The following is a 22,359-nucleotide window of genomic DNA, read 5'->3' as shown; positions in this document are numbered from 1 at the left end:
CTCTGGACAGAACGCCCTTATGATAGAACTTGTTCGGATTCATCCATCTGCAACATTGGATTTGGTTTCATGCTTCATTGACCGATAGAGCTTTCTCTTCGTTTGACATTTTATCAGTCGATACTGGCGTTGATAATCACTTAGACTCGTACGTCCTACTTGTTAGTTGACTAAGTCATCCTCGACCTCAATAATATTTCCAGACCTCGTTACAACTGCAACATATGCCTACCAGCGTAATTTGCCAATCATTGTCTTTCCACTCTCTTCGCTTTCAACCTGCTACTCCATCCAGGTCCTCGTTCGGAGCGCATTCCTGCCGTGATAAACAAACTACGACTCCAACTGGGCAGAAATTCAAGACCGGAAGGATGCTAAATCGGGAGAGCGTGATGCAATACAGTGTACGGGGGCTGTTACTGTACTGGTCCAAATAGGCTTTCTCGGAGATAGCAGGATGCCATCGAGTACTGCGCGGATTCGTCGTGCATGATGAGCAAATCTGTTGGTCAATGGGTACACTAGTATTTGCGTGCATTTAGGGTTTGGTATTATCTGTGCGGCTGAGGCTCGATCATGGGATCCTGACATGTTTTCTTTTTCTCGGTAATGTCTACCGAGTTTTCTTGTGCCATTGTTGATCCTCATTAGTTCTATATCATCATATCGGCGTGCGACGAAACCTTCACCCTTCCATTTTGAAAGTATAAACTATGTTTCAATGCCGTTCCCTATATACCCAGGCTGGTATGCCTTAAGGACCAGCTATGTTTCAATGCATAGACAATGGATAAGCCAGGTCATCCTTGGACGGGATAACCCTGCAGCACCAGCCGCACCAGCTCCGATTCAATCCCTGCTCTTCTCGAGTCAAATATTGACCAGTATCACGCTCATCCTCGTATTCTACAACACAAGCTCCGACAGTGACGCGCTTCTTCGCTTTTTGCTTGACTCGTCCGCCGATCCCGATGATTTCCTGTCTGAAGTACCCCGGCTTTTCTTCATCACGACTGTTAGTTCTTTCTAAGGACTGATCCCCGAGAAGTTCATCCTGGAAACTAAGGTGACCGTCTATGCGCGCATCGTCGTGATGATGGTTGTGCGAACTTCGTGAGGGTGACCACTCGTCGGCCTCACACTCCACTTCCAGCTCAATCTCCTGAGCAGCTAAACAATCCTCTTCTCTCCCACATTTCACCCCTTGACATCCCTCGCCAATCCCAGTGCCTAGCCCTCCAAGATATGTGCTATACCGAGTGCGCCAGGTCCACCCCCGGCGGTAAGTAGTGTCGCTACTGCGTAGAGTCTTTCCGCATGGGTAACAAAGCCATACCATATCTTCGCACGAACATGGTGAATGGATAAAAGCTGATGCCGTGAAACTGGAAAGGTCTGGCGGAACCTGGGTTTCAGACGAAGTTGTACTAGACCGGCTCCGGGTAAGATGGGCGGCCAAGGGTGCTGTACGGCAGGTAGTACATAGGCGACGAACGCGATCTTTGAGGATATTTCTTGGAGGGGTTTTGATGGTGCAATTCTGTGGACGACATTAGTCCAGCGTATCAATTGGCACGTGCTTCACTCGGTCATACCCTGCATATGATCCTGGAGCATCTCCGACACTCCGCTACCATGTCCCGAGCACATCTACCAACCTTGCCCCTGACCAGTCTACCGGCAGTCAGGGTTCCCTGACTCACAAGTCGGAGCACAGATCTCACGCTGTCAGGAATGGCCGCCCTGCCATCCAAGAGATCCGACAAAGTCTCAACATACTCGTTCTCGCAACGAAGGGTCTGCTTCACCAGCTGATGGCGATATGGTGCTAGATTTGCATGAAACTGACGGCAAGTTCGGGAGAGGGCATAGAGTGTATTGAGATCGACTTGTCGGGCGATTTCCTTGACAATCCTAGAGTTTCAGTCAGCGCCACCGAGAGATTGTCAGAAACTGTCAATCAGCAAGGCATACGGATAGCAATTCAAAGCAGCTGAAAATCCATTACGATTCACTATCTTATGAGAGCCGTCATTCTTTGCATGATCGTGCATCGAATGATCATTTTCATGATGAGTTGGCAGATCAGAGTCAACAGCCTTCAACTTCGACAACGCAGGCTTATCCGGCTGAAGATACGCCTGATAGGTGCCCTCATGGGCTCTGGGGAACGCATCATGGTCATAATCGACAAACACCACCATTATGTCATCAAAGAGAAGGGAGGAGGACGCGCTCGGCTCGAGGGAGCCCTATCGATGATAAATTCAGTCTGGAGGAGAACCATTGAAATCAAATCCAATATATACAGCTATCACACCATCAACAGGGAAGGGCTGTCACTCTTGTATAGCAGCCATCCGTGCAGAGTATACAGTGGAATGACGCGGATGAGGACGATCGCTCCGTTGTCGGCGCGGGGCAACGGGGCACCAAATTCGTGGTTCGTTTCAGGAATGGAGAAGCCGACGGCGTACGGAAACCTTTTAAGCGTGACACAGGTCCCTTTGAGGGTTTGTATACACAGTCTCTATGACAATACTGCTTGTTAACCTGAGCATCAGCGTCCCAACGCGAGAGGTGATATATGACGCCAGTGGTCCTCCGTCTTATCAGAAAGTCACACGTATCGCTCCCGCACTAAACCCAAAGCAGTACAGCTGCCCCTCAATCCCTAAGAGGAAGGTGACTCCAATTTCTCCATCTTCTCTGTTTTCCTCGGCAAGATGTCCAGCGCTCCGTCGAAAACAAACAAAATCGAGGAGTTTGATGCAGGCAATGGCGGATATTGATGATGGCAGGAAGATACTTCAAGCATGGCATAACTTAACAAACGTTGCGTATGTCGGGTTTCTACTGCCAGGGTCGAAAAGCTGTCCCAGAATTCAACCTACCCCAATAAAGGATAAGGTTACTGCTGTATTGGAATGCACGGCATAAAGGAGCGGAGCATCCCGATAGTAGTTCTTAGTACGTAGGAGGTGTCTTCATGTGTTGTCCATTTAAGAATCACCTTCCCCTCATCGTTTAGTCACGTCTCCTTGCTCAATCTTACTGTCTACTGCTCGTCGTTTGCCCTTGTCATTTCTCTTCAAAATGCCTCTCAACTCTCACGCTGTTTATTCCAGACTAAACCCGGACTTTGTTCCATTCGCCAGTAGAAGAAGTACTGTCCACAGTACCAAAGGCATTGTAACATGTACTCAGCCACTGGCAGCCGCTGCGGGCCATAGAATCTTGAAGGAAGGAGGAAATGCTGCGGTATGTGTGCATGGGACATTTCTCCGGCCATCAGTTTCACTGACTATTACGTTTCACCAGGACGCTGCTGTAGCAGTGGGTAAGTACTGATTGCAACAAGCGATAATAAGCAGGTTTGACCCGCTTCAATAATAGCCGCCGCATTGAATGTCACCGAGCCTTCATCGACCGGGATTGGTGGTGACATGTTCTGTCTCTTCTACGATGCAAAATCAAAGAAGGTCCACTCACTCAACGGTTCTGGTCGATATCCCGCCAACGCGACGCTTGAGAAGATTAGGAAGGATCTGAACCTCGGTGCCAATGAGAAGGGGAGCATTCCAATGACCAGTGTCCTATCGGTAACTACCCCCGGCGCAGCTGCTGGATGGGTAGACACAGTGGAGAGATTCGGCAGTGGCAAGCTGTCTTTGGAACAGATTCTTACGCCAGCAATTGAACTGGGAGAGCAAGGGTTCGCGGTGTCAGAATTATCTTCCTACTTTGTAAGTTTATCCTTTTTCGTTCGTCCAGCATTTGCAGCATATTGTGCCATTCTAACAGCTTTTCAAGTGGCGTGAAAGTGAAGACCTGCTACGGAATGCATCTCCAAATTTCCGGGAGATGCTCAAGCTTGATCCGAAAGCCAGAGACGGTGTTAGAAGCCCACGTCCTGGTGAAATCATGAAGAATCCGACATTGGCGAAGACCTTCCGAAGACTTGCTGCAGAGGGTAAGAAGGGGTTTTATGAAGGGGAAGTTGCACAGGAGCTAGTCAAGGTCATCCAGGACCTGGGTGGCTACATGACCCTGGACGATCTCAAGTATCATGCTGAGACCGGAACACAGAACACTGAAGCTATCTCACTCAAATTCACTGGCCAAGATATTGTTAAAAAACAGACCGCTGGAACAGACGGTGAAGAAAACCAAGGCGTGGAAATATGGGAGCATCCGCCCAACGGCCAGGGCATTGTTGCTCTCATGGCCCTGGGGATTCTTGAGGAACTCGAGCGGACAGGAAAGATTCCTGTCTTTACTGAGGATCAGCACAACTCGACAGAGTACCTTCACGCTGTTATCGAAAGTCTTCGGATTGCTTTCGCCGATGCCTCATGGTGGGTCACGGATCCAGATGTGGAAAAGGTACCGTCGAAAGAGCTGATCTCCAGGGAGTATCTGGCCGAACGGGCGAAGCTGTTCAACCCGGAGAAAGCGGCAGACATCATCGATCATGGTAGTCCAGCTCACAATCACTGCGATACAGTCTACTTCGCTGTGACTGATGAGGAGGGCAACGGTATTTCCTTTATTAACAGTAACTATGCTGGATTCGGTAGTGGGATCATTCCGAAAGGGTGTGGCTTTACGCTCCAGAACCGCGGTGCCAATTTCTCTCTGGACCCAGGTCATCCTAATGCGTTGGCTTCACGAAAGCGGCCGTACCACACCATCATTCCTGCGCTGATTACCAACTGCTCCGATGGCTCTCTTCACTCTGTTTACGGAGTCATGGGTGGTTTCATGCAGCCGCAGGGCCATGTCCAGGTTCTTCTCAACATGCTTGCGTTCAACTATCATCCTCAAGCAGCGCTGGATGCTCCACGAATCTGTATCGCGGCTGACTCTGAGCCTGGCAATCAGACAGTCTATATCGAGGAGGGAATCAGTGATGATGTCATTGAGGGCCTCAAGCGGCTTGGACATCAAGTTAAGGTTCTGTCCGGGTGGCAGAGGGGAATGTTTGGTCGAGGGCAGATCATTCGTTGTCATTACGACGATGACCAATTGGTCTACAGTGCTGGAAGTGACCCCAGAGGCGATGGAATGGCGATTCCTGCAGTATAAACTGATTTGCTCACATTTCTGATACAGAATGGTCAATGAATCTGAAGTTATCGCAGATCTCTTCTGTGAAGAAAAGACTTGCAAAGTGATTATATCTCAAGCTTGGAAATATTGCTAGCTTCCGCATGTTCCGGGGCATAATTCCTGTGATGTACCCTATGCATGTTACATGACCTGCTTTTTAACGTCGATCGGCTTCTTGCATATGCTGATATAGCGAAGTATTTAGCATTGCCCGAGACTATTTCCCGATCACCCTCTGGCCTTCATTTGCTGGCGAAGGTAACATGCCACGTCCAAAATATACAGCCAATTTCATAATACAATTGTGCATACATGAGGATGTCCTTCGATAGAAGCAATATGATTGATTCGTCGCCTAGCTTATAAATCATTAGTCATTAACTTACGAGAGAATTTGAGACATCGCCGATTGAAACCCTGGAGGAGGAGTGGTCGGCTTTCACGGAACCATAACTTACCCCGGCCCCCCCTATGAAAAGGTTCTATATAAGGCTTCGTATTTGATCCGCAGACGAGGTGCATCTGAGCAACGTGGAGGACAAACCACAATAGGTTCCATCTTATCTCACTAAATCAATAATGTCGAACGATCCCAGACTGGTTTCGAGTATCCCGGAGTTCATAGCGCGATACAAGGAAAATTACGTTGAAGGATGGGCTGAGCTCTGGGATAAGAGCGAGGGTAAACCTCTCCCCTTTGACAGAGGATTCCCCAACCCAGCATTGGAGGATACGCTGATTGAGAAGCGCGATATCATCGGGGACCCCATTGGCCGAGATGCGCAGGGCAACACGTACCGAAAGAAGGCATTAGTCCCGGGGTGCGGCAGAGGCGTCGATGTACTTCTCCTGGCCAGTTTCGGGTATGATGCCTATGGCCTGGAATATAGCGCCACTGCCGTTAAGGTGTGTAAGGAGGAACAGGCAAAGAATGGGGATAAGTATCCCGTACGAGATGCGGAGATTGGTCAAGGCAAAATCACCTACGTGCAGGGTGACTTCTTCAAGGATACTTGGTGGGAGAAACTACAATTGCCTCGAAATTCTTTTGATTTGATCTATGACTACACGGTATGTGGATCTCAGAAGTCCTTTGTACAAAGCACTCGGCCTGGTTTCTGTCTTCTTTCTCAGGAGAAGAGTCCAGTTAGCCCCCATCGCAGTACTGTGCGTCTCTCGCTAAACAGCTGTGGTTGATAGTTCTTTTGCGCCTTGGACCCGTCAATGCGTCCGCAATGGGCGCTCAGGCACACCCAACTTCTGGCGGATTCGCCGCGTGGGCATCTCATTTGCCTTGAATTTCCAAGGCACAAGGATACGTCACTACAGGGCCCTCCGTGGGCCTCTACGTCCGAGGCTTATATGGCACATCTGAACCACCCTGGCGAAGAGATCCCATATGATGCAAACCGTCAATGTAGCATTGACCCATCAAAAGCGCCAAGCCCACAAGGGCTTGAGCGAGTGGCATATTGGCAACCAGCTCGGACGCATGAAGTTGGGATCGTCGAGGGAGAGGTCCAAGACCGAGTGTCTATTTGGCGCCGCCCGAACTAGGTCATCACTTCTTTCTTTTGTTCTTTTGTGCCGCAATCCGGGACCTTTGACAACGACCCTGAGGCGCTTAGAAGCAATTAGCAGATTCGAGAACAGATATCAAATCGCATGTTTCTCCCTTGTTGATTGGCTGCTCTATGATTGCTTCGTAAGTGCATTGTAATGCTCTCCCAGCCCGTACGTATGCCGGTAGTATGCCAACCAAATGACCCGCCTGTTTCTTTCCTCCTCATCAATCCCATCCATATCGCCGGCTTCGATCTTCTCTATCCTGCCATCGCCTTGGATGACATTAATATTAACTCCATACGCCCGAGCGATCGCCTGCAGCTCCAGCTGTCCTCCCCACTCGGCGGTAAGCTTGATCTTCCGGGTATACGAATCAAACGGCTCCTCCATAAAGGGCTCGAAGTCATCCTTGTGCTCGACGATGAAATCCGCTGCCACTGCTCGAACCGCTCTGTAGCCATCATGTTTGGGCGAAGCAACCGTATCAAGCCGAGACTGCGTCTGGGGCTGAATGACTACCCTTTGTGGATCAGGCCTAAGCCCAAGCCCTGATTCTTCCAGCTGATGGGCAATAGCTGAATATAAACAGTGCCCATCTGGGTTGATTTCCACCTCCTTCAAGCCCAGGCGTTTGAAAACAGCCTCCATCACCCCCTTTTCGTTACCACGATGGTCAACCTGTTTCGCGGCCTCTTCTGCAGCAAACGCAGACTGCGCCGCCTGTTCCGCTGCCCGACGTGCTAGACGAGCCTTTTGTCGATTCGGTTTCTTCGTACGCGGGGCGGAGGCAGGTGGAGAGGTTGGTGTCGAGTCGGTCTTTGAAGGCTCCGGGAGGCTGTCTGTGCCTTGCATATCATCTGATGTGGATTTCTCTCCTGTATCTGCATCTCCAACATCGGGATCACGAAGACTGAGTTCTTCGAAGCCATCAACTGGCTGAATAGGTTCGCCGCTGAGCGCTGCAATTTCGGCTTGGTGACGATCGGAGAGCTCTCGCTGCAGCCTCTCGCATTCCTCGTTGACTCCTCGACGTGTCTTCTTTGTAGCTGCTTTCTTCTTCTGCGTGATGCGGGCCTGAAGATCTTTCTGCTCCTTGCGATGTTTCGCTAATAGTTCTTCCATTTTTAGATAAACGCAAGCAAAATGCAAGGTAAAGCAAAAAAAAAAAAAAAATCTATGATCTTTGGGTATGAAGCAAGTCTAAACTGAGTAAATATGCGACAAATAAATGTTATCAATTAAGAGATGCTGAGATCGGTAATGCCATCTATGGGACCAACGCCATACAACTGTAGAACAATTGCAGCGCTCGAAGAATAATCATCAAACAGCATTCGCCCCTCCCCGCACAAACGCTCAGACGGCCCTGGATTGTGCTAAATTAGGCATAGTGTCTATGTGTCGGTGCTTCTGTTGTTCCCGCTCCGAACAGCCTCGGTATTCTTCGCCAAGCCGTGCAAGAGTCTCTCGGTCGTCGGATAAGCATCATAGCTAGACTATATGAGGAGGGCTTCCCTCGCCTCGATCATGGTGAAGACAGGTCTTCCTTGAAACATTTTTTCGAAATTCATTATCCTCGTTCTTTTTCTATTTTCCCACCAGCATCTCGTTTTGCACTATTGTAATGGATACCCAGAGTCTCTTCAATGTGGAGGTTAGTAGTGGTTCTCTTCGCCTACGCACCAACATTCTGCATATTGCTAACATTTATGTAGGGCAAAGTGGTGCTGGTCACCGGCGGAGCCAAAGGCATTGGGCGTATGATCTCCGAAGGTTACGTCACCAACGGCGCAACAGTTTACATCTCGTCTCGGGATGCCAAGGCTTGCGAGAAGGCTGTGCAGGAGCTGAATGCTATTGGCCGGGGAAAGGCGTATGCTATTCCCGCGAACTTCTACAAGGAGGAGGAATGCCAGAAGCTAGCTGAGGAGATTGCGAAGCGCGAAAGCAGTAAGTTGGTTTTGGGGGGCCCCTGCTCAGGCGGAAGGCTAATCTCATGCTCTATCAGAGCTTCATGTCCTCGTGAACAACTCCGGGTCAAACTGGGGTGCTCCTTACGATGAGTATCCCTCGTCTGCATGGACCAGAGTTCTCACTCTGAACCTGCACCGAGTCTTTGATCTCACCAAGCTCCTTACGCCACTTCTCGAGAAGGCCGGTGCGCCGAATGATCCAGCCCGTATCATTAACATTGGTAGCATTGATGGATTGAGGGTTCCGGCTCTGGAGACGTTCGCATACAGCGCGAGCAAGGCTGGCTTACATCATCTGAGCCGTGTCCTCGCGCATCACCTTGGCAAGAGGAATATCACGTCCGTACACCTTATGCTAGTTACTTGCGTCGAAAAAGGAAACTAACATGGCTTTTTGACAGATCCAACACCCTTGCTTGCGGTCCCTTCGAGAGCAAGATGATGGCCGCCACCTTGGAGAAATTTCGGGATGCTATTGAAGGCGCTAACCCACTGGGCCGTATTGGCACGCCTCAGGATGTCGCCGGTGCTTGCCTTTTCCTCAGCAGTCGGGCTGGTGCATACATCAATGGCGCGACAATCACGGTGGACGGTGGTAGCGCGATTGCTGCGAAGATGTAGACAAGATACGCAACCAGCTTAGCGCAGGCTAAAAAAGCAAAAACGTTCGAATGGACATGCTTATCATAACCTATTCAAGAAGGTCTTGCCGAGTTTATATCAGACCATTCCCTTGGTTGTGGCTGCCGTCCACTGTTATGAGAAGTTGAGCGGGAATTGCATACAGTAACCTTGATCCGCTGGGAATAATAATAGCTGAACATGGTCAACAATATCCACGTGTCTAAGCCAACTTTTGCGCTTCAACCGATCTCTAGGAGCTTGCACGGCACTTCCGCGAGATAAGACATCCATCGTAGCCCCGTTCCCAGAGAGCGTAATATTGCCTTGGCGTGAATAGACCAACCCAACTCCCCAGTATCAAGGAGTCAACTAAGCACATTTTCTGCACCGTGCCGTAAAAGTTATGGTAGGTACATGCAAGTCTCGCCATGATCAAATTGAAGGTTTTGGGCTGACAGATCGTCCTCCGCGACTCTCAGGTCTCATCATTTCCGGTCTGATGCAGTAAAAATAATCTTGAGAGCTCGTATTCCCACATCTTTTAACCAGTGGATAAGATAAATGCCTCTTATATCTGAAGCTTTATAGACGCAGGGGAGCTTCATAGTTGCGTGGGGTTGCTGTTTGGTGAGCTTCGGATTGGTCTCACAAATCCCTCAGCTAATGCGCCCTATACTATAAAGCTGTAGATGGGCAAATTCGGCGTGAGTCGAACATATTAACATTCTACCTCAAGGGCACTTATTAAACGAAGAAAAAAGTTTCAAGAGTATTGAGCTTATCATTGGTTCCTGGACCCTTAAAATATCGGGGTTCTGACTGCGAGGGTAATATCCCAGTTGCAGTCGAGATCCATCATATTGAGAGCTAGGAATGTGGAAGCCACCACTTAATTTCATAACCTTGCATTGTGCGTTAACCTTATCTTATTTACGTCAATTTATTTAAGCTCATCAGAAATAAGATGCATACATCATTACCTTGGGCATCTTAGGGATTGTTATCCTTTACCCATATGGGAACCTCAGTGCAGTCGATGCCTACCTTTTCGGAGTAAGCTCCTCGACAGAATCAGGACTGAATCCGTTTGTTGACCTTACTCCGGGGGTCAAGGAGACACTTACTGATAGAAAATTTATCAAAAATAGTGTTGACGTGAAGGAGCTGAAGACCTATCAGCAGCTATTTCTGTACTTTGTCCCGATTGTGGCCAACGCTGGGTTCATCAATCTTATAGTGGTCGTTGTGCGACTGCACTGGTTCGAGAAGCATCTGAAAAAACTGGGTATGTGTTACGGCTTTTCAGTTACAATCAAATCTAGGTTTTCTTGTTGCTAACTTCGTGAAGCACCTACTCTTCTGCAATCAGAATCATTGCGCTCGAAAGATGCAGAAGCGCAGACATCCAAGATCAATGCCGATCGTCCCCCAGAAGCCAAAACAGCGCATATGCACTCAAGTGCTCTATATGATAATCTCTCGAAGCTCAATAAGTGAGTACCTCCACTAAATTGCTTACTCCGGCTTGGTTGTCTAAGCATCAAGGGAGGATTTTCAGGGAAGATGATCGCAGCGTCTCGGGCAATGACAATAATGGTGGTGAGAACCCGACCAAACACAAGCAGATTCCCTTTACAGACAACTCAAAAGCTCTACACATACCCTCGCCGCGCGAACGCGACAGAGGTAATTCCTGGTTCTAGGCTGAGTAACTCAGTTCTGAGCTGACAGGGTCAAGGTCATGCTATCACGGAGATAAACGACCATGGTATGATCTCTATATCTTCATAGAGACGTAAACACTAATACTCTGTCAACATCAGACCATTTTGCACACGTCGATGATGATCATCAGACCGATATAGCTCGCCACCGAACTTTGGTCAGTGGCATCCCGCTGGAGCGTGTTGCTTCGTCGATGTTTGTGCTTGGATCTTATCCCTCTAGATCTCAAGAGCGACAGACTAGAAGGATCACCTCGCTTGCTAGAGACCCGGAGCTACCGCAACTGTCCTCACAGGCCAGTCTCGGCAGAAACTCAAAGTTCTATAACCTAACCCCTGAAGATAGGGAGGCTCTGGGAGGAATAGAGTACCGCAGCCTTCGGCTACTTCTCAAAATAACGCTGGGTGAGAGTAAACTTGAGATAAATTCCGTACAGAGAACCTGACATATGTGCATAGGCTATTTTGTTGGCCTCCATGTATTTGGTGTCATTTGCCTCGTGCCTTGGATTCAATATGCGGATCCCAAATACAGGGACTATTTGAAGGAATGCGGACAAGGAAACGTCTGGTGGTAGGCTTGCTGCTGCATGAGCATCTGACAGTCCAAAATCAGCAAGGCTTACTATGTTCGCCGCCGGCAGGGCCCTGTACACATCCCAGACGATGGTTGACAACCTAGGATTCACGCTCACTCCTGACTCGATGATATCGTTTCGAGATGCAGCATTTCCGATGTTCATCATGAGCTTTCTCGCCTACGCAGGACATACTATGTACCCCTGCTTTCTACGCCTCGTCATCTGGATCATGTTCAAATGCTCCCCGAAACACTCGTCCAACAGGGAGCCGCTAAGCTTCTTATTAAATTATCCACGCCGTTGCTACACGCTGCTCTTCCGTAGTCGACCGACATGGGTGCTCTTTGGGATCCTTTTTGTGTTAAACTTTGTGGATGTCTTGCTCATTGTGCTGCTTGATCTCCATAATCCGGCTGTCAACACTCTATCCGGTAAGCATCGCATCCTCGCGGCCATTTTTCAGGCTGCTTCGGCACGCCATACGGGAACTTCGTCCTTCAACCTCGCAGAAGTGAACCCTGCAGTCCAATTCAGCTTACTAGTCATGATGTACATTTCAATCTTTCCGATTGCTATCAGCATCCGTGCTTCGAATACATATGAGGAACGTGCTCTTGGGCTATATCCCTCTAATGAGGATGAGCTGGATGAGAATAATGGAATTAACTACGTGACGACGCATATGCGCAATCAACTCAGCTTTGATCTTTGGTATATATTTATTGGGATTTTCTGTATCTGTGCCACCGAGGCACGGAGGATCATGGACCCTTCGGAACCTGTCGGTTTCCAGCCTTGTTTCGGTTTTAGGGCTCGCACCACTGACTTCTTGCAGGGCTTCAGCGTGTTTGCAATATTCTTTGAGGTTGTCTCTGCATAGTGAGTACAGTATCTAGTCCTTTCCTTCCGAGGATGTCTGACGCGTTGCAGTGGAAATGTTGGTCTCAGTCTAGGATACCCCAATGTGACCACCTCATTTTGTGGACAATTTAGCGTCTTTAGCAAAATCGTCATCTGTGCCATGATGATACGAGGACGCCATCGTGGACTGCCTGTTCAACTCGACCGCGCGATACTGCTTCCTGGTGAACGCATTGCGGGAGATGACGGACTTGATGAGTCTTTTGCTGCACGTCAATCTCAAACACTGAACAGTTTTAGACGCTACCATACAAAATAGTGAGCGTTATGGAAGTATAATCGAGGAATGGCATCTCCAAGCGAGTAGTCTGAATTAATATTGGATTGATGTTGGTGATATCTCTGGTATAGGCCTTCGATCTATCATATGCACCGGCGGTCGACACTGGTAGAGTTATATACAAGCGTTCGTGTTCGAAACCAACCGATTTCGACGCATTTCCCTCCTATTCTTCGCTCCGATCTGTAGTTTATGATTTGTTGACTCGATAATATTTATTTCATTCAGCCCCTCCCTCTCCATTTGCACGTTCTCGATTCGAGCATATCCTTGTCAAGACTACTATTGATAACATTCTTTGACACTGCGGCCACCCTACAGGCTACGAAACACAGAAGTGATGAGCGGCAATGATGTAGATGATGGAGCCCTGTGGAGTGGGCGACATCATCCGTTCACTTATGCCGTCATACCAGCACAATGAACTTCTTTATCATTACCAAAGTTGGATTGCTCAGGTAATACTCAAGAAAGGCCAGCTTCGGAAGTCATTTGGATAGGGAAGGGAAAGAAAGCCAAATCTAGCGGAATCCGAAGAAAAATAAAAAAAGAAAATAACAGTGCTTCCCCCCACGGAGCACATTGTCATTCCTCCGTCCGTCGTCTGTGGTAACTAATAATCAATCGGTGTGGCCAATTCGTGTGGGAACACCCCTTTGTCTATCTTTCTCCCTTTGTCACTTATCACTGAGAACTTTCACTCTGTGCTGCAAGCTGGAATTCAGACACTAAGCATCATAGCAATTTTTTCAGGGACACAGCAAGAACGCCACGGACGACTTTCGGCGCGGGTTATTGATCTCGTTGCACCTCGTTCAGCCAACAATCCTTGCTCTGATCATTATTTTAGCCTTTTTGACTCCGAGATCGCTTCCATTTATTTTTCCACGACCAACAGACGATGAGCTCGTCCAATACACAGCATCAACGAACGAATTCCCTCGATCCGTTTTCTGATCCTGACATCTATTATGGGGACGAGGACTCACTTGCGCGGATTCGAGACCGCAGGCGTGCATTTTCTTCGGTGAGTTACAATATGCTTACGACATATTGGAGACCGGGGCGTTTTGCTAATTATTTCGGTATCATACATATAGACTTTGAAAGCATTCAACCGCGAAGATATTCAGGATCTTCTGGGCAGAATACCTGCCAGGAGAGGTAGCCATGGTATGTATCTGAAGCCCCTGCGAAGAACAAACTGAGAGCAAAGTTGCGGTGACTGACCTGCACGTGCCTAACAGATGAACCCTCCGCACAACCACGAAAGTTCCTTATCGACGTCGACGCAACCCTGCAGAGCTTGTTAGAAAGGGAGGATACGGACAGGAACATGCAGATAACGATTGAGGATGCTGGACCGAAGGTATGTGGCTTGGTCTGGCTATTGGCCCGGAACGGTGCAAGTCATATTTCGAGCGACGGCTGATTGGTGCTATCCAGGTGTTATCAGTAGGAACCGCTGCGTCATCCGGGTACAACCGATTCGATGTGCGAGGAACGTACATGCTCTCCAATCTTCTCCAGGAGCTCACCATCGCCAAAGACTATGGGAGGAAGCACATCATTCTCGACGAAGCTCGTTTGAGCGAGAACCCTGTTGCACGTCTATCTCGCCTTATCAAGAATTCATTTTGGGACGCTCTCACTCGTCGCATTGATGGTTCGAATATTGAAGTCGCCGGTAGGGATCCCAAAGATTGGACTGAGGACCCGCGGCCTCGAATCTATGTCCCCCACGGTGCCCCCGAGCAGTTCGAGTACTACAAGGGGATTGCCAAGGAGCACCCCGAGTTGCGACTTGATGTGCAGATGCTCGAGGAGAACATTACACCGGACTATGTGAGGGATCTTAACTCCAAACCTGGATTGCTCGCGTTGGCAATGCAGAAGAAATACAATGAATCCACCCAAAAGACTGAATGCGTCGGCGTGCCGTTTGTTGTCCCAGGAGGAAGATTCAACGAACTGTATGGGTGGGACAGTTATATGGAGTCTCTCGGCTTGTTGGTCAGCAACCGAGTGGACTTGGCCAAGGCCATGGTCATCAACTTTTGCTTCTGCATCAAGCACTACGGCAAGATATTGAATGCCAACCGCTCATACTACCTCACCCGTTCGCAGCCACCGTTCTTGACCGACATGGCCCTGCGTGTCTATGAGCGTATCAAGAATGAGCCGGACGCAATGGATTTCCTTCGCAACGCAACACTTGCTGCGATTAAGGAATATTACAGCGTCTGGACAGCTGCACCGCGGTATGACGAGCTGTCGGGTCTGTCGAGGTACCGTCCAGAAGGAAGAGGTGTCCCTCCCGAAACTGAACCGACTCATTTCACGCATATCCTCACTCCATATGCTGAAAAGCATGGTATGACTTTCAAGGAGTTTGTCCAGGCTTACAACGAGGGCAGAGTGCAGGAACCTGAGCTCGACGAATATTTCTTGCACGATAGGGCCGTCCGTGAATCGGGCCATGATACCAGCTACCGTCTCGAGAGAGTCTGCGCCAATTTGGCCACGGTAGACTTGAACTCTCTTTTGTACAAGTACGAGGTCGATATCGCCAGGATTATTCGGACCTATTTCAAAGACAGGCTAGAGATCCCTCCGGAATTCCGCACTGAGTCGACCAAGGATATCGAAAGTGAGTCATCCTCTGTGTGGGATCGTCGTGCAAGACGACGCAAGGTGCGGATGGATACCTACCTCTGGGATGAAGAGAAGGGCATGTATTTCGACTATGACACGGTTCTGCAGAAGCGGACGACCTATGAGAGCGCCACAACATTCTGGGCCATGTGGGCCGGACTTGCGACACCGCACCAGGCGGCAGAATTGGTGAGGAAGGCTTTGCCCAGATTTGAGGTTTACGGTGGCTTGGTATCCGGAACCGAGGAGTCCCGCGGTGCTGTAGGCCTGGACAGACCCAACCGGCAATGGGACTACCCGTACGGTTGGGCTCCGCAGCAGATGTTGGCATGGACGGGCCTACTGAGATACGGCTACCAGGAGGAAGCTGAGCGTCTGGCCTACAAGTGGTTGTTCATGATCACCAAGGCCTTTGTCGACTTCAACGGTGTTGTCGTCGAGAAATACGACGTCACCCGGCCCATCGATCCACACCGGGTCGATGCCGAATATGGCAACCAGGGTGTAGATTTCAAGGGTGCGCCTCGCGAAGGGTAAGTTTGCATGTCGTCCGCCACCCGCATCAGATGGCTGACGATTGAATACAGGTTTGGCTGGGTCAATGCCAGTTATGTGTACGGCCTGGAGTTCCTAAACGCTCATCAACGGCGCGCGCTGGGAGCCATTACCCCTTGGGAGACGTACAGCAAAGCTATAGCCGTGCAGGACGCTTATTAGAATCGGTGACTCGACGCTTACTATTTCCAGTTTTCAGGCTTCCCCTTTCTTCGGAGAATGCTTTACTACTGGTTAGAGAAGCATTCGCCATGATTTGCGGCAGGTTGATTTCTCGTTTCGTCGGTATTATCATTTTAATCGTCATATTGCGGCTCATTTCTCAATATTCAATCGAGTGAATTGGATGCAGAAGACCCTTTGAGGCACCATGGAGTTTGGTGTGTTCCTGGATTTTGCAGATGCTATCCTCTTGTCATCCCAGTCGGCATGCTTCTCCCAGCCATGTCAGCGTAAACAGAAAGGAACGGAAAACTGATTTCCATTTGAACGTCTCTCTTTCCAAGTCCAGTCATTTACTCAAATTGCCATCTGTTTTCGGAGTCAAGATAGTTTGTCTCTGGCGGGAACATCCACATAGAGTACTTCTATAGGTATAATCGACTCGTTCTCAATAGCATCGTCATCTCATTCATAAACTCTTTGAATTTTGATGAATCTAGTCCCGCATAAAGACACCATCACGTTGCAAGAATCTACGTTGGAGATAAACAAGCTATTCCCGCAGTCAGCAGGATGCATCTGCGCATACCCCAAGAGTGGCATCTTGCATCTGCCAGATTGCCACGCAGCATGGCCCTACGTATATAAACAAACCACATGGTCTCGAGATGTACAGCCACAAGCTCAATGAAGAAATCCTTCGCACCTACACCCATGTCGCCCATTGACAAGGGCATGCCCACTTACTAGTCCAGAACTATGCCGGCGACATCAAAGGCAAAGTCATTTTCACCACCGGCGTCTCCCCGGGCTCACTAGGCAGCCACTTCGCACAGTCCATCGCAGCCGCCGGACCGAGATGCCTCAACCTCGCCGGTCGCAACAGGAGCAAAATCCAGCAGGCAGCTGACGAGATCAAGGCTTCTCACCCAAGCGTCGAGACCCACCTCGAGATCGATCTAGCCGCCTTGGATAGCTTCCGGCGAGCAGCGTCGCAAATCCACTCGTAAGATGATATCCCTGCAATCGATGTAGTGGTTAACAACGCCACGGTCTATGGCGACGGAGCATGCGCTTTCTGCGGAGGGCATTGAGCCGCAGTCCGCGACGAACCATCTCAGGCCATTCCTTCTGGCGTACTTGATTATGGGGAAGGTGCTAAGTGCTGGCGGCGAAGAGTCCGAGGATTGTTATCATTGCTAGTGATGAGCATCGGCTGAGTGGGATTAGGTTTCTGGATTGTAACTTTGATGTGGATGGCGCTTGGATCTTTTGTTCTGCTGTGATGTGGTCAGAATGGTTAGGTATACAATAGATACCTTTCACAGGGGCAAACCAATACGGTGAATATGCCCAAGACCGTCTCTCTGGCTGAGAAGGCTTGCGGCCCGGAACCTTCTTGAGTTCAGTCTGCACCATGGGGTGACCTTCACGAATCTTGCCAACCACCTTACCTTCTCGAAGATCTGGACGGGAGCTTCGAGGAGCTCGGAATGTGCCTTTCACTTTCTGGGGTTTCTCGATCTTTATGTCTGACTGACAGGACAGCTGCTCACGACCGCGCGAGGGGTGACCCAGAAGGCTGGAAGGGGCTGGACCCGAAACCATTGGAGACAGGCGTCTCGGCCCATGTCTATGCAGCTCTTGATCTTGATCTTGCTGGTAAGAGTCTTGTCCGGCACGATTGAGTGCTCCGCTCAACGGCAAGTACCTGACTGACTGCCATGTTACAGGCCCGTGGGTCGACCCTGTCAAGCCATGGGCTACGAGTGCGCTTGAAGCAGAGCGATTATGGAAGCTGAGCGAGGAATTAGTTGGCGAGAAGTTCACATACTAGTAGTCTAGTCCAGTGCCTGTTGCAGCAATATGCCTCGTGACTGTTTTTTAGATTAGATGTAAATGTAAATGCGACCTGATATACGACTTGCATGTGAAGATTCCACACAGCAGTCTACTCAGAGCATCCCCGTCTCCAGGCGGAAATATGCCCAAAATAGCTACTATATCAAGTATCTATCCAGTCGTCGATCAGAAAGACGATGATGGCATTTTCGTCGACAATTAAACGGGAACAGATCGCATTCCACCTCCTTGTTTTCCCGAGGCTGATTTTCGTGATCCTTTGGACAGATGCGAGTCATTCCTGGACGAAGCATTCCGGGCCTGTGATTGGTGCTCGCTGGGCCGAGGTTGATGCCTACAGCCTACCTAGGTACCTTAGGTACTTTTCGAATATGTTGCTGTTTTATTTCACTGTAGATACGGAGAACATATCCAAGTATTCGAACTTCTTGTACATTTGTAGTGTTCTTGTATCTACTTGTTCTGATTAAAGCTGTGACGTTGTACACTGCCTGAGGCATACACACTTGAGGTTGTGTAAGATTTAAGCTCCATGATGGTAACCGTATGTATGTGGGGTCCAATTACCGGGGTCTGACATCGATACTTGAGATGACTCAGGTTCTGATATCGGCACCGAGTTCACCGGATTGTACGGAGCAGAAGGACAGGAACATTCGGGGGATATTCCTCTTAAGCATAGTATGATTTGATAATGCCTGACAATGTTGCTAAAGCTCCGAGAATCGGTATTAGGGAATGTGCTCCTGGACTGTCTGGTGTTTGAGAACCGATCTACATGAGGTACATTGTTTGATACTGTCATGTACTGTCATACATCTGGCACATGTTTTTACGTCATCCTGTCGCAGTTGATATTCTGGCTTTCCAGCTCCATAGCATTTCATTGAAATTCGAATTGAACTTGATATTGCCTCGAGAGATGCTCGACTAGTAAAAGCGTTCAGATATGAATACCGATTCGGCATTATATCAGTCAGTCGCATGCAAAATGGTTGTGTGGCAAATGAGTGTTGAAACAGACACTCCTGTTTTACTGCGTCCATTAGACCGAGGATCACCAGCAAGTCTCGATCCTCTCTCCCGAGCCACCACCAGTGAGCTTGGCCGATTCTCGGGGCTAGCTTGTGAATTTGGAACATGATTAACTCAAATTTCCTGATGAGCAAGTCAACGAATGAATCCCCGTGGTTTGCGAAACTTTTCTGGTACTCAATTCACTAATAGTGCAATGGCTCATATGGCTGGCCCGCATTGGATTCCTCGTTGTCCCGCTGAGCCGAGCGATTACCGACCATAGACCTTCTGACGCATTCGCGATGGCGCATGCTTCAAAATGTAATAAGTACCCTGGTTTCTGGCTTGTGATTCTGGATTGAGACTGCAATTCTCTTCTCTACCTGTTTCTCCTCCAGCCTGACCTACTCTCCTCTCTCCTCTCTGGGGTTCGGTTCTTCTTTAATACCTTGTCTTGCATGTTCCTCCTAGTGTAGGGTTAGCTACTGTTTATATTACTGCTATCAATCAACCTTTCTGTGGTGAATTTGTTCCAACTCCCACTCCTTGAAACCTCTTCATACCTGTCACAATGGGTTTCCTTGAAGACGAAGACCAGAAATACTGGGACGACGTCCAAGCCGTCAAGGCCTGGTGGAAAGACTCGAGATGGAGGTACACAAAACGCCCGTACACTGCAGAGCAGATCGTGGCGAAGCGTGGAAACCTGAAGATCCATTACCCCTCCAATGACCAGAGCAAGAAGCTTTGGAAGATCCTGGAAAGCAACTTTGAGGTACGCAGGTTTGAACGCAGTGACAGAGCAACATCACTGACCTTTATCCTCTCCAGAAAAAAGTTGCCAGTTTCACCTATGGCTGTCTGGAACCAACAATGCTCACCCAGATGGCCAAGTACCTCGACACCGTCTACGTTTCCGGCTGGCAGAGCTCTTCCACCGCCTCGTCTACCGATGAACCCTCCCCCGATCTCGCTGATTACCCCATGGTAAGCTCGTATTTAGCCTCGATCCTATGCTCTGTTGGGCTCGTGCTAATTCCGTATTGCGCAGAACACTGTCCCCAACAAGGTAAACCAGCTGTTCATGGCACAGCTGTTCCATGACCGGAAACAACGCGAGGAACGCATCACAACCCCCAAGGACCAGCGGAGCAAGCTGCCTAACATCGACTACCTGCGTCCCATCATCGCCGATGCTGATACCGGCCATGGTGGTCTCACTGCTGTTATGAAACTGACCAAGCTGTTCATCGAGAGAGGCGCTGCCGGAATCCACATTGAAGATCAGGCCCCTGGTACGAAGAAGTGTGGTCACATGGCCGGAAAGGTTCTCGTCCCTATTAGCGAGCACATCAACCGTCTGGTTGCCATCCGCGCGCAGGCAGATATCATGGGTGAGTAGACACATGCAGATTGCCCATTCCACCAGAATCTCAGCTGACAAGACCGCAGGAACCGACCTGCTTGCCATCGCCCGTACCGACTCTGAAGCCGCAACACTCATCACCTCTACCATCGACCACCGCGATCACGCCTTCATCGTTGGCTCTACCAATCCCAACCTGCAGCCACTGAACGACCTCATGCTGGCTGGTGAGCAGGCTGGCAAGACTGGCGAAGAGCTCCAGGCCATCGAGGATCAATGGATTGCCCAAGCTGGTCTGAAACTGTTCGACGATGCTGTCGTTGACACAATCAAGGCGGGCGTGCACGTCAACAAGGATGCCCTCATCAAGGAGTACCTGACTGCCGCTAAGGGCAAGAGCAACAGTGAGGCGCGTGCGATCGCCAAGGGCATCACGGGCGTTGACATCTACTGGGACTGGGATGCTCCCCGCACTCGGGAGGGCTACTACCGGTACCAGGGAGGAACGCAGTGCGCTATCAACCGTGCTGTTGCCTATGCTCCGTTCGCGGACCTGATCTGGATGGAGAGTAAGCTCCCTGATTACGCTCAGGCGAAGGAGTTTGCCGACGGTGTCCACGCCGTCTGGCCCGAACAGAAGCTGGCGTACAACTTGTCGCCATCCTTCAACTGGAAGAAGGCTATGCCGCGTGAGGAGCAGGAGACTTACATCAAGAGACTCGGCGCTCTGGGCTATGCCTGGCAGTTCATCACCCTGGCTGGTCTACACACTACCGCGCTCATCTCCGACCAGTTCGCCAGGGCCTACGCGAAACAGGGAATGCGCGCGTACGGTGAACTGGTGCAGGAACCCGAGATGGAGCAGGGTGTGGACGTGGTGACCCACCAGAAATGGAGTGGTGCCAACTATGTGGATAACATGTTGAAGATGCTCACCGGCGGTGTCAGCAGCACCGCCGCCATGGGTAAGGGTGTGACAGAGGATCAGTTCAAGCACTGAGATGGTGGATAGTCAAGAGCCGCCTGAAAATTTCTCATGACACTGACGTTTAATATTTTTTTTTGTTCTATCTGACACCTTGCTCTTGACGCTGTCAAGTCTTGTCAGTGTACAGTAGACTGTACGCATTGGGATCTTGGGAGTTTTTGTTTGGAAGATGTCTTCTCATACAGAGAAAGCCAATACCTGGATAGTCGCATCAAAATCGTTTCATTCTTAAAAGTCCGTTGAGTATTCCATAACACATTCTCTCGAGATTTCTGGTTCATTGTAAACAAAACAGCAAAGATCCGGGATTATGGCACTCCTGAGATTCCGAATTTGCATGGGAGACTACTTTGTACTCCAAACGGACTACTGCGGTCTTAGCAGGATTTGCTTCTGGCTAGTTATTGGCCACACAAGGTGAGAGGATCCATGTGTCTGATGATAAACGGCGACTTTTGGACAAAACCCACAGCGCCTCGGCCGAACTATTGCTCCGGTCAAGTTGACAGATTGAGAGACCGTTGCGAGGGCGCTGCAGATCATGTGGAGTCACTCCGAATCCAAGGAAGCATAACAATGAAGATCCCATGGTTGGGGATGATGCTGCAGAATGAAGCCAGCACCTCTTCTATGAAAATCTTCTAGGAGCTGAGATTATTGGAACTCGAGTGATCAACTGTATGAAGGGTATTGCCCTTTTAGTGGATAGATCGATGTCATTATAGTGATGGTGACGGTGCAACCCATGGATGAAGGGAAGAGAGAATGGAGTTGCCGCGGTTCAAAGATGGACAAAGCGAGGGGAAGAGCGTTGAGCTTCTAGCGGCTTGATGCATGTGGTGACGACGGACATGATCAGTCTAGCCCTCCTGAAGAACAGATGAAGGAACATTTGGATAGATAGATAGATGGATGGATGAATTAAGTTAGGTAGTATCCAGTCATATAATCTTAAACGTTTTGACCCTCTTC

At 49.5% G+C, this 22,359-nt stretch overlaps 9 protein-coding genes across 9 annotated transcripts; 7 read left to right on the top strand and 2 right to left on the bottom strand.

Annotated features, from left to right (window-relative positions):
• Positions 1-772: 772 nt before the first annotated feature.
• AFUA_4G13590 (uncharacterized protein) lies at positions 773-2,735 on the bottom strand (the record flags this gene model as incomplete). Its single annotated transcript, XM_746379.2, has 3 exons — positions 1,975-2,735; positions 1,596-1,914; positions 773-1,540 (listed from the first exon to the last, which is right to left on the bottom strand). The coding sequence occupies exons 1-3, from the start codon at positions 2,202-2,204 to the stop codon at positions 773-775; spliced, it is 1,317 nt and encodes a 438-aa protein (XP_751472.1). The 5' UTR covers positions 2,205-2,735.
• Positions 2,736-3,096: 361 nt separating this feature from the next.
• Positions 3,097-5,496, top strand: AFUA_4G13580 (gamma-glutamyltransferase family protein; the record flags this gene model as incomplete). The annotated part of the gene is made up of 3 exons (XM_077804675.1): positions 3,097-3,265; positions 3,397-3,746; positions 3,814-5,496. The coding sequence occupies 3 exons, from the start codon at positions 3,097-3,099 to the stop codon at positions 5,086-5,088; spliced, it is 1,794 nt and encodes a 597-aa protein (XP_077660814.1). The 3' UTR covers positions 5,089-5,496.
• A 38-nt stretch (positions 5,497-5,534) lies between these two features.
• AFUA_4G13570 (putative thiol methyltransferase) lies at positions 5,535-6,669 on the top strand (the record flags this gene model as incomplete). Its single annotated transcript, XM_746381.2, has 2 exons — positions 5,535-6,183; positions 6,313-6,669. Exons 1-2 carry the CDS (start codon positions 5,692-5,694, stop codon positions 6,667-6,669), a joined length of 849 nt encoding a protein of 282 aa, XP_751474.1. The 5' UTR covers positions 5,535-5,691.
• Positions 6,670-6,804: 135 nt separating this feature from the next.
• AFUA_4G13560 (deubiquitinase OTU2) lies at positions 6,805-7,800 on the bottom strand (the record flags this gene model as incomplete). Its single annotated transcript, XM_746382.1, has 1 exon — positions 6,805-7,800. The coding sequence occupies one exon, from the start codon at positions 7,798-7,800 to the stop codon at positions 6,805-6,807; it is 996 nt and encodes a 331-aa protein (XP_751475.1).
• A 367-nt stretch (positions 7,801-8,167) lies between these two features.
• On the top strand, positions 8,168-9,521 carry AFUA_4G13550 (short chain dehydrogenase/reductase family). The gene is made up of 4 exons (XM_746383.2): positions 8,168-8,332; positions 8,394-8,628; positions 8,687-8,990; positions 9,053-9,521. The coding sequence occupies exons 1-4, from the start codon at positions 8,303-8,305 to the stop codon at positions 9,270-9,272; spliced, it is 789 nt and encodes a 262-aa protein (XP_751476.1). The 5' UTR covers positions 8,168-8,302; the 3' UTR covers positions 9,273-9,521.
• Positions 9,522-10,662: 1,141 nt separating this feature from the next.
• AFUA_4G13540 (putative potassium uptake transporter) lies at positions 10,663-12,760 on the top strand (the record flags this gene model as incomplete). Its single annotated transcript, XM_746384.1, has 6 exons — positions 10,663-10,768; positions 11,069-11,404; positions 11,459-11,573; positions 11,644-12,361; positions 12,416-12,459; positions 12,511-12,760. 6 exons carry the CDS (start codon positions 10,663-10,665, stop codon positions 12,758-12,760), a joined length of 1,569 nt encoding a protein of 522 aa, XP_751477.1.
• A 108-nt stretch (positions 12,761-12,868) lies between these two features.
• nth1 (alpha,alpha-trehalase) lies at positions 12,869-16,153 on the top strand (the record flags this gene model as incomplete). The annotated part of the gene is made up of 8 exons (XM_746385.1): positions 12,869-12,966; positions 13,227-13,239; positions 13,343-13,423; positions 13,704-13,808; positions 13,892-13,954; positions 14,055-14,150; positions 14,228-15,969; positions 16,024-16,153. The coding sequence occupies 8 exons, from the start codon at positions 12,869-12,871 to the stop codon at positions 16,151-16,153; spliced, it is 2,328 nt and encodes a 775-aa protein (XP_751478.1).
• Positions 16,154-16,643: 490 nt separating this feature from the next.
• AFUA_4G13520 (oxidoreductase, short-chain dehydrogenase/reductase family) lies at positions 16,644-18,164 on the top strand (the record flags this gene model as incomplete). Its single annotated transcript, XM_746386.2, is given in 7 exon segments — positions 16,644-16,793; positions 16,847-16,886; positions 16,904-17,159; positions 17,275-17,342; positions 17,558-17,648; positions 17,697-17,815; positions 17,887-18,164. 7 exon segments carry the CDS (start codon positions 16,644-16,646, stop codon positions 17,988-17,990), a joined length of 828 nt encoding a protein of 275 aa, XP_751479.1. The 3' UTR covers positions 17,991-18,164.
• An 838-nt stretch (positions 18,165-19,002) lies between these two features.
• AFUA_4G13510 (isocitrate lyase 1) lies at positions 19,003-22,353 on the top strand. The gene is made up of 4 exons (XM_746387.2): positions 19,003-19,808; positions 19,865-20,020; positions 20,085-20,427; positions 20,486-22,353. Exons 1-4 carry the CDS (start codon positions 19,605-19,607, stop codon positions 21,397-21,399), a joined length of 1,617 nt encoding a protein of 538 aa, XP_751480.1. The 5' UTR covers positions 19,003-19,604; the 3' UTR covers positions 21,400-22,353.
• The last annotated feature ends 6 nt before the right edge of the window (positions 22,354-22,359 follow it).

The sequence above is a fragment of the Aspergillus fumigatus genome, chromosome 4 (genome assembly GCF_000002655.1).
Source record: "Aspergillus fumigatus Af293 chromosome 4, whole genome shotgun sequence".
Classification (NCBI taxonomy): domain Eukaryota; kingdom Fungi; phylum Ascomycota; class Eurotiomycetes; order Eurotiales; family Aspergillaceae; genus Aspergillus; species Aspergillus fumigatus.
The sequence above is the reverse complement of the archived record's forward strand: the minus strand, read 5'-3'. Positions and strand labels throughout refer to the sequence as shown.

Coding starts and splice junctions, on each gene's coding strand:
- AFUA_4G13510 (XM_746387.2), top strand. CDS start 19,605: ATGGGTTTCCTTGAAGACGAAGACCAGAAATACTGGGACGACGTCCAA. Junction 19,809..19,864: donor TCCTGGAAAGCAACTTTGAG/GTACGCAGGTTT, acceptor TATCCTCTCCAG/AAAAAAGTTGCCAGTTTCAC. Junction 20,021..20,084: donor ATCTCGCTGATTACCCCATG/GTAAGCTCGTAT, acceptor CGTATTGCGCAG/AACACTGTCCCCAACAAGGT.
- AFUA_4G13550 (XM_746383.2), top strand. CDS start 8,303: ATGGATACCCAGAGTCTCTTCAATGTGGAG. Junction 8,333..8,393: donor AGAGTCTCTTCAATGTGGAG/GTTAGTAGTGGT, acceptor ACATTTATGTAG/GGCAAAGTGGTGCTGGTCAC. Junction 8,629..8,686: donor GATTGCGAAGCGCGAAAGCA/GTAAGTTGGTTT, acceptor ATGCTCTATCAG/AGCTTCATGTCCTCGTGAAC.